Source organism: Trachemys scripta, chromosome 4, assembly GCF_013100865.1.
Source record: "Trachemys scripta elegans isolate TJP31775 chromosome 4, CAS_Tse_1.0, whole genome shotgun sequence".
Lineage (NCBI taxonomy): Eukaryota > Metazoa > Chordata > Testudines > Emydidae > Trachemys > Trachemys scripta.
The window spans coordinates 70,294,524-70,308,845 of NC_048301.1; the positions used below are offsets into that span (position 1 = coordinate 70,294,524).

A 14,322-nucleotide genomic window follows, 5' to 3' on the forward strand; every position below is an offset into this window, starting at 1 on the left:
TCACCCAAAGGAGGACAATCACCGTCTTCAAACATACAAGGATCTTTACTCCCAATGGGAATGAGATAAAGTAAAAGACATGTACTGACAGCAAATATGTGAGATCTGTAAGAATCACAGCCTTAAATAACAGTAAGCCAAAAAAATTAACAGGTCCTCTAACAACCAAATAATAATGATGAAACATATGCCCAACATTCACTTCTGGAACACGTACTCGGAGAATTAAACTCTTTCCCAAAATGAAATTCTTAAGTCTAGAGGCTAAGGCATCTTTCCTCAGAGATCCTCTCACACGAGAGAGGCTTCTTGTCCATTCCTGTTTGGGGCTTTTTGGAGCTTCCCCCAAAACAATCTGATTGGCTGAGGGGAGGGACTCAGCTGTCCATCTAAAACATCCTGTAATTGTAATATGTCTATTTGCATTATACCATTCAGTCACTGGATTACTCTGTGTGCTGCATAAAATTTCAGAGTGTCAGTGACCAGGACATGGACAGTCAGCTAGCACGTGGAGTAGGAGTCAGGCCTCATGATTAGAGCCCGGCTTGGAAGCCAGGAATCAGAGCCCTGGGTCAGAGCCTAAATGCCAGAGCTAAGAGTCAGAGCTGAAGTCAAAAGGAATTGGAGCCAAAGGTTCAAGTTACCTGGAATGACGTGAGGCAGAAGCAGGGCTGGAATAAGCAGACAGAACTATCACAGACACAAGTGAATGCTTTGAGCAGCCACTGAACTGCTGCTGCCGGGCTTCAGAGCTGGTCTGCTAACTCTTCCAACCAATCAATCAGGCAGCCTACTACAGACTACCTCTCCTCATTAGAGTGCCCAGGAGCTGATTCTGCTGCAGGCTCTGATTCCTCACATGACAGGATGTGGTCCTTGGTAAACAAGAGACACAAAGCTGAAACTCAAGCTATATGAAAGGTTTTGCTCACATATTGCTACTGTCTGGAAAATGTGCACAGAAACACTTTCTCCCCCTCCCCTCCCACCCCCCCCGGTGTCTTCATCCGGATACCTGTGAACTTTTTCAAGCTTTCTTCACAGTGCATTTCAAATCTGAACCAGGTTCATGAGATGGAAAGTCTCCTATTAATTTTTCGTGCGTCTGTGATTACCTACGTTTGCTCTGTGCAATCAGGAGTCTGTCCAGTTCAGCAGAAACTGATTTCAACTGGTTTCTTAGCAAGAAGCTGCTGCTCAGTTGAGCTAACTAACCAAAACTGGAAATTTTCAGAAAAAAATTCTAACCCTGGGCATGTCTCAGCGTAATCTTCCAAGCATTTATTATTTACAAGAGAATTTAGATATCGCTTTGTATTTCTGAGTCTGGACAGAGGCCTAAATTATCCATTAAGCTTGTTCCACCGTCTACTAGAGTTTCTTCAGTTGCCTATGAATGATTTTATTTCCTCTGATTATGGTTTGTTTAGTGTGGACAGTGTGCTCAGCACTGTACAATACACAAAATAAAGATATCCCCCACACCAAACACCTGGCAATCTAAAAGAGAGACATACAGAATGAAGAATGCACTGGGGAAAAAACTGATGGATAATTTAAATGTATATGCAGACCTCTTTTTAGAGACATTTGAATGAAGAAAGAGCGGTGGTTTGGGAAGGGCATTCAGAGCACAAAGGACAGTTTGGAATAATGCATAGACACAGGCGTGAGGCAAGGAAGTAAAGTGGGATCTGAAGTTGTTGTCATTGGCAAATGAAGAAAGTGAGAGGTGGGTGTAGCAGAATGTGGGAGATCATGATACACTATGGTGTCCAACACCAGCCACATGCTGACAAAGCCCAGCTCTAAATGTTTTTCATCTTAAGTATAGAGAACACCATCTCCCAGCTATCCCAGCACCTGTGATAAGAGAAGCTCCTAGATAAAGTGCAACTGGTTAAAACACACCTGGGGCAATGTTGGTAGGAAGAGGAAAACATTTTGAAGAATTAGCCATATCTATAATGTCAAGCCTCATTTGAGGGCATTTGTCCTCTGTCAAGGTGAATACACAATCTTGGGCCATTACCAACTCTATTACTCTTAGATACCCAAATAGTGACAGTGGCAGACATAGGGCTCTCCATCTTTGATTCATCTCTTCCTACTAGATGTGGAAATGACCATAGTGATCTATACATTTGCTACCTCCAGGATAGACTGTTGCAATGTACTATGCCTGAAAATGAAAGTGGAGGCTTTGAGTAAGCTCTAGCTAGGTCAACACACTCTCTATTAAGAAACAGAGGTGACAACTGTATATCCCTCCAAAGCTCCACACATTGGCGCCCTGTCCAGTAATCTATCCATTTCCTGGTTTTGACATTCAAAGCCCTCAAATAGCTGAGTCCTGGTGACATCAGGCACTGCTTCGCTTTCCACAACAGATGAGTTCAGTAGGGATTCTGAAGCTGATGGTACCAGGTTGAAGGTCACAGAACAGGACTTCTTCAGTTTTTGGCCCTTGGCAGTAGATTTCTGCTTTCAGAGCTGAATGAGCCACTTATCTGTTCTCAAAAGTCTTCCCCACAACCTTCATAGAAAGGCCTGTCCCACTTCACTCAAAACGCATGTCACATACTCCAAAGCTTAGTTTTAAAAACACGAAAACAAACTAACAAAGCTCGCAGGCATAACAGGAAGGGACAGAGCTCCTGAGACCGACTGTTTTTTATAATTTTGTTGACAGCCACCTACCATGGCAAAGGGTGCATTATAAATACCAGATTTATAGCTATGTAGAATATTAACCCAAGGGAAATAAAGCAAAATACTACAAAATAAAATTATGCTTCAGACTTGTTCCCCTGTATCTTAATATGTTTGTGCCTGTTTTACAGCTAAAGTGGCAGAAAAACAGCATACATGCATGCATATAGGGAACCTCTTGGTAATTTTTAATTTTTGTAACATTAGAAAATGTCTTTATTACATAAACAAAAGCCTTTCAAGCAAAAACTCCTATATTCAGGAATTCCAAACCCTCAATGTAAAGGTTTATTAATTCCAGCTATTGTGTCACAGGTGGGGCTGCTCTGCATCATGGTACGGAAGGCACTCCCTGCCTTCATCCACAAGTTTTGGTTGCCTGCTTGGAGCAGCGTGGCCAGTACCAGTGTTTACACAGTTAAATAGAAATTAACTCAGAATTTGGCTGCCTGAATCTGTAAATAAACAAAACAAAACCTTAAGGGCAGGTGTTTAGTTGCAGCACTTAAAGGCAAGGCCCTGACATTCTGGACTAGACCTGAGCAGCTCCTTCTCTGTCCCAATCTCACCCAGCCCTGCCCCCGAGAAGTAACAGGCAAGCCTTCTTAACTAGCCTGCAGGGTCCCGATTGATCAGTGTCTCCTCCTGGCCCTTCTAGGCCTCTGGAGGATGTCTGGTTGGTAGCTGGCTTGAACAGGTGGGTGTAAGGGCGCTGATGGCCCAAGCAGCAAGCAAAGAGGCCTGATAGACCCCATGACACCATATAATTTCCAGGGAGGCACAGATAAAAATTCAGGCAGTTAGCTCAGCCTTAAGGGATTTGTCTAGTTTTACAGAATTGATATTTATTCACAAGCAAAAATTATTTAAAAAAAATATGCCAGAGCACTATAAACTCCTTCTGAGCCAGGAAGAATCACTGCCTGTGTCAGTTTAATTCCACATGCTTTAACTCGTCGCTTCGGTATACTAACTCTACTCTCAAGTGAAATCAAATAAAAATTTTATAGATGTTACAAAGTAACTACATATTTAACATTATCAAATTGCCACAGTCCATTCTCCAATAATATGCTCAAGTGGCTAGACAAATTATATTCCCATTTACTGGCTAATTAATTGTCTGTGGCGTGGTTGAGATGGCATGAATGCTGGGTTCCTCTTCACCCACTGACAGACAAGACAGCCAAAAACCATCCAGGCATTCCCCATTTTCTAGGGCTCCCTCTTCTTCTTCTGCTTCTTCAGTTTGATTCCTGCTGCTTGCAAAGATATGTTAGCCTACTCTGCTTCCCTATCTTGTGGAAAGCCCGGTCGGCTGGGAGCCTGCACTATCGTCTCTGAGGTAGTAAGAGGGGATGGGATTTCAGTGACCCCAGATACTGAGGTTTATATAGCTGTATCCCATGAGAAAAAAACATGAGGAGGGAGAACAAGATGGTTCAATTACTGCAGTGTCATCAGACTTTATGAAAACATGCTTTAACCAGATTAGCCTTCAGGTACTATGAAGGATAACCCAACTGCTTGCATTTTGGGTATTTTTGTGGATTTTTCTTTCCCTTAAGAGACCATGCTCTCTGTGCTTCATGGGCTTTGGGGTGAGTTCCTTACAGACAGGCATCTGAAGTAATCTGTACTCTATTGGTGTGTTTCTTTTAATTATATTTATTTTTGTTCTATATGAAAACAAGTAAATTGAACAAAGCTGGTGCTCCCCAGTACTATTGCTGGTACCAAGAGTGTCCTGCCCAAAAAACAGTCACCAAATAAGGAATTACACCAAATTCTCTTGTGGGAAGGTTGCGGATATGAGCAACATTACTTATATGAACACACTTGGGGCAAATATTAAGCCAAATGGAAAAGAGCTGCATTGAAAATGGATTGCGTAGACTGGCATTCACAAATCCACTTGATGCCAGTAAAACTCCCTGTCCCTCTGCAAGTAGAGTGGATCTAAAGGATTCTGTTTTCATTTTCTGAGGTTTTATAAACTGGTTCAGCTATTTCAAGTTTAAAAAAATGCTTTTGATCTGGGATAATGGGAAAGCTGACCACTATCGTGGGAAGAGCTGGATGCTGGAGGAAATTGAGAAGATAACGACAAGAGACAATGGGAGAGAACCCAGGAGTCCAAAGAAAACTAGAACAAGTTTTAAACATGGGAGGGAACTTCCTGACCACCATGGAGTAACTTTCCTCAAAGAAGAAAGCTTAGGCTTCTTTTCTGAGCAATTGAAACAGGAAGACAAAATTTGTCTGGCAATCTAGGGTTTTCTCCTGGAGGGGAAATATCTTCCCATATGAACAAATCCATAATGCCTAACAATTCACTGGGGAGGTGGTGAGGGCACTGGCAGAAAAGCCTTGGGGAATCCCGTGCAATACAGTTAGCTGTCCTGTGCAATACAATTAGCTGTCAATAGGACTAGGACAGCTGGGGGTGAGGGTGCAGTTCGGTTCCCTATATACCTTAGAGAAGCCTCAGGGCTGCAATCTTTGGCAATACATAAGGCTACGTAACTGAAAAATATGTGAAAAAAGTTTGTTAGCCTAGTTGGAAAGAAGATTCCCTTTAGAATCAGCCATACCATCAGGGGCTCGTTCACCTGCACATCTACCAATGTGATATATGCCATCATGTGCCAGCAATGCCCCTCTGCCATGTACATTGGCCAAACCGGACAGTCTCTACGCAAAAGAATTAATGGACACAAATCTGACATCAGGAATCAAAATACTCAAAAACCAGTGGGAGAACACTTTAACCTGTCTGGTCATTCACTGACAGACCTGCGGGTGGCTATATTACAACAGAAAAACTTCAAAAACAGACTCCAAAGAGAGACTGCTGAGCTAGAATTGATATGCAAACTAGACACAATCAACTCCGGTTTGAATAAGGACTGGGAATGGCTGAGCCATTACAAACATTGACTATCTCCCCTTGTAAGTACTCTCACACTTATTATCAAACTGTCTGTACTGGGCTAGCTTGATTATCACTTCAAAAGTTTTTTTTCTCTTAATTAATTGGCCTCTCAGAGTTGGTAAGACAACTCCCACCTGTTTATGCTCTCTGTATGTGTGTATATATATCTCCTCAATATATGTTCCATTCTATATGCATCCGAAGAAGTGGGCTGTAGTCCACGAAAGCTTATGCTCTAATAAATTTGTTAGTCTCTAAGGTGCCACAAGTACTCCTGTTCTTCTTTTTTCCCCTAGTGAAACAATTTAGCAAAATCGGCACAAATTCACAAAATGTTTTGGTTGATCTGAATCTGCATTTTTTGGGTGAAAAAAGTTTTGGCCAAAAAACTTTGCCCAAATCTAATAATAAGTATATTACATATATAATAGGAAAGAAGGAAATTATGCGGTTATATATTAAAATAAATTAAAAGGAGAGGAATTAAAACACTAGCTTGTATCAAAGAGTACATGAATTATAACTAGACGGGGGGGGTTTATGCCAACGATTCTGTCTTTATAGGGATATGTCAGACTTGGAGTTCTGATACAGAAAAACAAAATGGACTTCTGCAAAACTAAAACTTTATCGGACCAAGTAAAATTTATAATTATTATGTAACTTTACTACAGGGCCTGATTCTCATTTACCCCTGGGCTCTTTACCACTGTGGTAGTGTAAAAGGGCTTTATGGCAACTGTGACTCAAGTCTGTAGTATTTATTTTGTTTAATCTAAAATGAATGGAGTCTTGGCTGTTTTATCTGGGGGACTTATTAATTGGCACTCTTGAAGGAAATAGATCTCTGGAAAGCATATGACTGGGGCAGCGGGAAGTCATGGAGTCTCAGCTGCCTTGTCCTTTGGCTGATATTTTTATTTGACTTACCTCACTCCTCAGGAACCTTCATATTTTAGTTCATTTGTGAAATTATTTCTGCACTGATCTCCAAGTGATGAGTAGGAAGCTTATAAAGTCTGCATTTGTAAGCAAAGAGCTTAGAAAATCTATAGCAGTATACACTTATTTTACAAAATCTAAAAATATTGTATAGCAATTACAATATGTATTGAGAAATAACTAAAAAAATAAGGATCCCAAAAAAGTTAAAACTATAGCTATTCACTAATTTTCACTTTGAGATCAAAAGACAAAGGAGTTATTTCTGAAAAATTTAAAAAATAACAATTTTTCCAAGTCTTGTAATTCCAAATAGCTTTGTTCATCTCCCTCAAACTTAAGAAAAGAACTTCTCTTCTAGCCTCAGACTGTGCATGTGAAAAACCAGGCCAGAAATTTTGCTAAATTAGTGGGGAGACAATCAAAATCACCTAGGAAACTGCCTAACATAGAATTAATTCTGTGGCTCCAAAATAAAGAACTGTTAAATGGGAACAGGCCAGCTTAGTCCCACAAGTCCATTAGCTTTAGGATTTCTCTCAAACACACTAGAGCAAAAGGGAAGTCTGGCTATGAGTAGATACAGAGGAGCCTAACCTTTTGAAACGATATATTTGCTGACAAGTACTATAAGCAATATGTCATATTTTACTTACATTTCAAAGTGATTGCATTCAATGCCAAAATAATAAATTAATGTTTATAATTCCCTAACAGAACTTTATATTTCAGACGAGAAATAGAGAAGATGGAAAGTTGGAGACTTAGAGAAAAAGATATCGATAAGAAATTCTGAACCACTGAAGCCTTTCTGCTGAAATCCATTCTCCGTAGAAGTCCTTGAGAAACAGTGACCCATTGGCAGTTATTCAACTGAGCAATGAATATTTAAAAATATATAAAACTCCAGCTATTCGTTTTTTAAATTTATTTTTTGTTATCAAAGACAATGTCCAGAAACATACAGTACTAAAGAATCTGTTCATGGCATTGTTTACAAAAGTTCCTAACAGACAGTGAATATTTTATTGTTTGAATGTATCCTTTATTATTAATGAGGTGAACTAATCAATGGAATTGTTTCTTTTAAATGACTCTTGTAAAGAAACAAAATCTACTCTGATTTTTTAATCTGTTGGTTGGAACAAGTTCACCGCTCGTGACAAGACCAGTTAAAGATCAATTCTTGCCTATCAGTGGAACTGGGCATGGCTCTTCTGAAAAGGTCACAGATCTTTCAAATATAGGCACCATGTTGTAAATTCCGTACATACAAAATATGTTCATGTCACTCAAATTACACAATATGGCAGTGTTGTAAGTCTGAGTATTATAGTCAATTAATGGCAAAGAAGAGAGCACAAAGCTCACGTATGACTAATGATGGAGACAAATCTTGAAAGAGACAAATAGTATAAAACAACAGTTTTCCTGGGAGGATGTGTGCACACGCATGTGTAAGAGTGCATATAACAAAAAAAAAGTTCATCACAAAGTTCAAATAATGGCCTGTCCATTTACTCCAAGCTTCTTATTCAGTCTGAATGCTAAAGGCTTTCATTTTAACTACATGTTAAAATGTGAATTCAAATCCCATATAAGCCTTCTGTATGTTGGTTGGTTCAAACCAATTAGAATTAAGAGTGAGTGACAACCCTCCTTCTTTTGTTCTATTTGTCAGCCTCTGGGTATGTAGGGTACTTGACCGTCTCGATTTTCTCCTTTACTTTGTAAGATGGGTACAGGCCTGTTCTCCCTAATTTCCTATTGATGCCTTTAGAGTAACCATCCCAATGGTTTCCAGCCACACCAATTATATCTTCAGGTTCCATGGGGATTTCATCAGCAGTTCGTGGATGGTGGGCATAAATGGCAATCTGGTTGTGCGCATTTTGTCCTCCAAAATAGTAGATATCATCCAAAGAGTGGAAATGTGCTGAAGCATCTGGATGCAAAGTCTGCATGATTTCATAGGCAACTCGACAAACCTTGGAAATAAAAATAGAAAAGAAACCATCAGTGCAGTATGTCTCTAACTCAACACAACATTCAACAGTCAACAACCTACACCCCATAGCTACATTGCACACAAAAGAAGTTCAAGCACTAGAAGTCCAGCTTAAACTTCCAAGTTCTTTAAATGGTATATGTGAAAAATACTTTACGCTTGCTAACAAATACCATGCAACTCTGCTGTTAGAATTTTTAACATCACATTTGGGAAAAAAGAAAATGAAAACTTTGCACTTTTCAATAAAGAGATAAAAGCTGAAAAAATCATGGATTTATAAATAATCACAGTTTGGCTTTGTCTTTTTTTTCTTTTAACAATAATTTGAAATAAAGCAACAAGTAAAATGTGTCATCTCTCTGCATAGAAAACCTTGAAAATCAGTGTTCCCATCCCCTCCCCCCCCCCCCGGATTTAAAGTTTTTACTGAAACAAAACATTAATCAAGGGCTTTACTTATCCACTGTCAATATTCTGGACCACTCTCAGTTAGGTTTCAAGTCAGGTCCTAGAATAGAGTCAGCATTGGTGGTGCTGATGAATGACACCTGTCCTGTCCACAGAGGATGTCCATGCCTACACTCCTGGGAGTGTCTATGGCTTTTGATATCACTGAATACCACTGTTTCATCTCAGCGACATAGTAAGGAATAATGGAAAAGCACTCAAATACTTCTAATCCTTTCTTGCAATCGCTAATGACTCCACCACATTCACCTCTGGTACCCCACAAAGCTCAATTTTCTCTCCTATCTTTTTTAACTTCTGCATGAAACCATTGGGCAGAATTGGGAGATACGATGTTCTACATGCTAATAGCATGCAAATGACACCCAGTTCTGTCTCCTTTACCTCATATAAAAATATCACCATCTCCCAGCTATCCCAACACATGGCCAAGATCAGAATCTGAACAAAAGACAGTTCTTCTTCAAATTCCGGTGCATGTGGCTCTCACTTATGGTGGGGAAGCACCCCTTGCACAGGAGTTTAGAAGTTAACTAAGTTATTAATTATTAGTTACTTAGTTAAAGAAAAAAAAGACAGTTGTTGCTTTAGTGCAGTCAGTGAGGCTAGTCAGTTATCTTGTCAATTTCAGGCTTCAAGTCCTGCCCTTGTTGCAGGAAAGTTATTTCCCTCATGGACGGACACAACCATTATCTTTTTTGCTTACCGGAATCTCACATCCCCTCAAAGTGTGCTATCTCTAGAGCATTTAAGAAGAGCACTTAGAGCAGTGCCGGCTCCAGGCACCAGACGAGAAAGCACGTGCCTGGGGCAGCACATTGTAAGGGGTGGCATTCTGGCTAATCTTGGGGTGGCACATTCTGGCCAGTTTTTTTTTTTTTTTTCCCCGCTTTGGCAGGCCATTCCGCAGCTCCGGAGCCCCTGGCCGGCTCCCACACTCCGCCAGTCCCAGCCCAGCCCTGCAGGGGCACGGATCCCGGCCCGGGGGGGGCGGGGGGGGGCAGGAACTAGCAATCCCCACCGCTCACCATGCCGCCGGACTCCCCAGGACGCGCCACTCCCCGCCGCCTGCACCGGCCTCCGCCTCCTGCGCCGCTCTGAGCCCAGCCCAGCTGAGCCGCCTTTAAAGGACCAGCTGAGCCAGCATCTCCTGCAGCCCCCAGGGGCTCCACATGCCCGGCCGGGAGAGGCACCCCAAGGCCGAAGGGGGGAGCCCCTCTCGCCCGGATGCGAGTGGGCTGCAGCGCCTGGCTGCCCACAGGCGGAAGGAGCGGGCGGGCACCACCCTTCATCCCCCTGCGAGCTGCCTTGACCGCGCTCCCTGCGGCTGCCGTTTTGGGGTTGTTTTTTTTTGCTTCGACAGTCCGGCCGCCCCCCCCCCCCCCTTTTTTTTTTTTTTTTTTTTTGCTTGGAGTGGCAAAAAACTAGAGCCGGCCCTGACTCAGAGGTCCAGAGAACATAGATTGAGGATCTTTTTAATGGAAAACCTGTGACACCTTAGTCAGACTCTGACTTACTACAGTTACAAGGAGTCTCTGACCTACATTTGGTGACCCAGTCAGTGAGTCTTCCAGCAATGAGGGAGGTTACACTAAGACTCAATGGCTGGAGCTGTCAGGCACTTCTGCTGCCCAGCGAGTCAAGGACTACTCCAGCAGTTCTTCAGCCAGGATGAGGTGAAGTTCTTCAGACAGACCCAAAGGTGTGACAGATAAGGCAATTTCCTGCAATATCCTAGACAAACCTTATTAAATTAAAATTTCAGTATCTTAGGAGTTGTATTGTATTGTATTAAAAATGCAAATGTGTGTGTAATATTGTGGGATTGTATGTAACCTCTCTAGGGAAGAGAAACATGGCTAATGTAATACCTGGGAAGTGTTATGAGCTTCCAAGGACTCTCAAACAGTTTGCTAGACGAAGTTAAGAATGGTTTCTAAGAAAAGATGATCATCTGTTATATGAGGACAAGATCAGACGCTCAAAATGCACAAAAGAATGACTCAGCTTCATGGGGGTGCTCATTCTGAGCTAAGAACTGTTATGAACTTGTGATCACAGAAAAACATCTTGGTGGGGTTTGAAGGACTGATCACCTGCCAGAGCCCTTGTTGGGGAACTCACAGTGTAGGCAGGGAACTCTGCAGTCTGGAAATACCCAGGTCAGAAGGGAGAGAAATGCATGTCTCCACCCAAGAGAGGTGATATCTGGGGAGTTGGAAGCCTAAGAGTGGGTGCCCTTGTTGGATTATATATCCTGTGGAAATACAGGTGCAGTTTCTCTGAACTGTGACAGTGGGTACTGAAAGAACCACTTAAGACGGCATCTGGGAGGTCAGCATTAAGACTGAAGGTGACACCACCAGATCCTCACCCTGTAACAGCTCCGATTTTGAAGAGATCTTGGACAGACTCTTCAGCGTGGGCGTCCTCAGTACAGCAACTGCACCACACGCATTCCATGGTGCGGTCAGGGGCTCTGGCACTGGAATGTACACAGTCTTATCCCTCGGTACTGGCTGAGAGGATGCCTGAAACCTCATTAACCCCTGGAGTGCCAAAGTGATTTTCTGAAGATAAGGAGGACATGTCAGCTTCCTCTCCTTCTCAATTAGTGTAGGAATCGTCTTTAATCACTACTTTTAGAAATGACATCAGAGTTACCCTGGAGTTATGGTCTCCATTGCTGGATTATTTTTCTTACCAACTATATCACTGACTTCATGGGAACATCCCAGGGTTCCTGTCATGAGAATTTATCTGGAGCCCAGGACCCCCATAGCCTGGGTCAAAGTGCCTACTCCAAAAAATCTGGTAGCACCCTCAAGTGCAGATCCACACTTGCAGGACTCTTCATCCGTCTCTCAAGCACCCATTCAGGACCAATCATCAGATTGTCATCCATCTTCAGTTCTCTCTCAAGCTAGGGACTATTACTGAGAAAATTACCTCACTGACTCTATGCTTAGAACCCTTTCTTAAGATCCAGACTTTATTCCTTATCCATATAGATTTCAGCCATGGCCTTATTTGCCTCCCTGGCCTCAACATTCAAGACCAGCCAGTAATTAGTTGGCTTCCCTTCATGTACCTCTTCAGGTTAGCCATCCAATTTCTGTTCTTCCTCTGGTGCCTCGAAAGAGTACCTAATCTCAACCTCTACCTGAGGAAGAGGACAGAGAAACACAGGATAACCCTTCTCCACCTGCAGATTTCTCTACACCAAGTGAAACTGCTGCACCTTCATGGGCAGATGAGTTTAAAATATATCAGGCATTCTTAACAAGAACGTCAGAGGCTCTAGAACTTCCCTTGGAGTTAGTTCCAAGGACATGGAACTTATTTAATATTTTACAACTGTCCACAGACTAGACTAGCCCTTCCAGCATCTATTTCAGCAACTTCAGAAAGAGCTGAGTGAAAGTATCAGGTCCTCCCCTTTGGGATTTGAATATTTCTATTCACATCCATCACCCTCCTTCATCTTGTTGTCACTGCAGTGAATGAACAATCCAAACAAGTGTACACATCTGCCCCTTGAGATAAAGATAAAAAAAATTAGATCTCTTTGGGTAGAAAGTAGATGCTCTGGCTTGGCTTAAAGTTAGAATCACGAAACTACTTAGCCATGGTGACCAAATAAGATTATATTCAGTGGGACAAAGCAGAGTTATTTCTTCCAACAAGGTACCTCCTAACTTAATAGAGGAGTTTAAATCAATTTGGTCAGAGGATCATCTCACCATCAGAACTTCTCTTCAAGCTACCTTACACTCTGCAGACCCAGGGGCTAGATTGGGGTTTTCAAACTGGGGGTCAGGACCCCTCAGGGGGTCACGAGGTCATTACATGGGGGGGTCGTGAGCTGTCAACCTCCACTTGCTTCCAGCATTTATAATGGTGTTAAATATATTAAACAGTGTGTTTAATTTATAAGGGGGGTCAGACTCAGAGGCTTGCAATGTGAAAGGGGTCGCCAGTAAAAAAGTTTGAGACCTACTGGCACAGAATCAGACTTAGGACTGAAAATGAATCTAAAGAAATCTCAGCTAAAGCCGTACCAACACTAGACTCCTAGACTCCAGGTGACACCAACTCCAACTCTTCTAGACTCCAAGTGATGCTTTTTGCCAGATTGAGACTGAGGCCTCTTAATTCTTGGATCAAACCAGTTTATCATCCAATCACTTACAGCATGAACTGGCAAGTCATGATCCCTCGGTCAAATCTCTTGTCCCTCTGTTGGTGGTTAGAGACAGACAATGTTTGTAGAATTATCTCCCACCCAGATATTAGTCACCAGATGGATCCACAACCTGATGGAGTGTGGAGCTGGGTCAATTCCAGACGTATGACCTATCGAATTCTGCAGATCGATCAGCTCATATAAATGTGTTGAAGCTCAGAGTGATTTGCTTCACTTGAAAATCATTTCTATCACTGTTGAGAAACCAAGCTGTGCAGATTTTGACAACTCCAAAGCAGGGGAGGAGCAAAATCAGACTCCTTTGTCAAGAAGCCATTCTGTTCTGGGAATGATGCATCAATCATTGCATAGATCTCATAGTGATACATGTCCCAGGGGAATAAAATGCTCTGGCAGATCAACTAAGCAGGGAAAGTTGATCGACTCACAAATGGTCTCTAAAGGAGTCAGTGCTGAAACACATCTTCCAAACATAGGGATTTCCAAAAACAGATTTCTGAAAACAGATCTAAAAAAACACCCTCTGTTTTGCTCTTGAGAGGTCGGAGTAAGGGTGCTCTAGCAGATGAATTTCTAATCTCTTAGTCACATCACCTGGGCTATGCATTTTCTGCTTTTCCTTTAATTCTCAGGTTTCTAAGTAAAGTGAAGCAGGACAGGCCTCATGATCCTTGTGGCCCCAGCATGGCCATGTCAGTTTTGGTATCTCTCCAATCATCAGTTCATAGCTCTCCCATTTCTACTGGACTTAATCACTCCAGACTCAGGACACAGACTCCATCTGGAGCCAATGTCTCTTCACTTCACAGCCAGGAGATTCTCTGGTTAACATCATTCAATATTCCCATGAAGTCCAGACTAGGAAAGTGTATTTGGGAACGTTTTTCCTATGAATGCAGTCAAAACAATATGATCCTCTTCAGGCATCTACTTTATTAATCCTGGACTATCTTCTATTGCTAAAACAATCAAGACTTTCATTGAACTCGAACAAAGTTCACCTGGCAGCCTTTTATCCTCCTATTCAAGGTTCTTTGGTGTTTT

The 14,322-nt window shown here is 42.0% G+C and overlaps 1 protein-coding gene across 4 annotated transcripts in view; it reads right to left on the reverse strand.

Moving 5' to 3' along the window:
* Window positions 1–7,508: 7,508 nt before the first annotated feature.
* FUT8 (fucosyltransferase 8) overlaps window positions 7,509–14,322 on the reverse strand; it is a 243,814-nt gene continuing 237,000 nt past the window's right edge. For all 4 annotated transcript variants that reach the window (XM_034769407.1, XM_034769408.1, XM_034769409.1 and 1 more), the window contains one exon: window positions 7,509–8,580. In XM_034769407.1, the coding sequence (XP_034625298.1) occupies window positions 8,263–8,580 (318 nt within the window). In that variant the 3' untranslated portion in view covers window positions 7,509–8,262. The remainder of the gene's footprint in view (window positions 8,581–14,322) is intronic.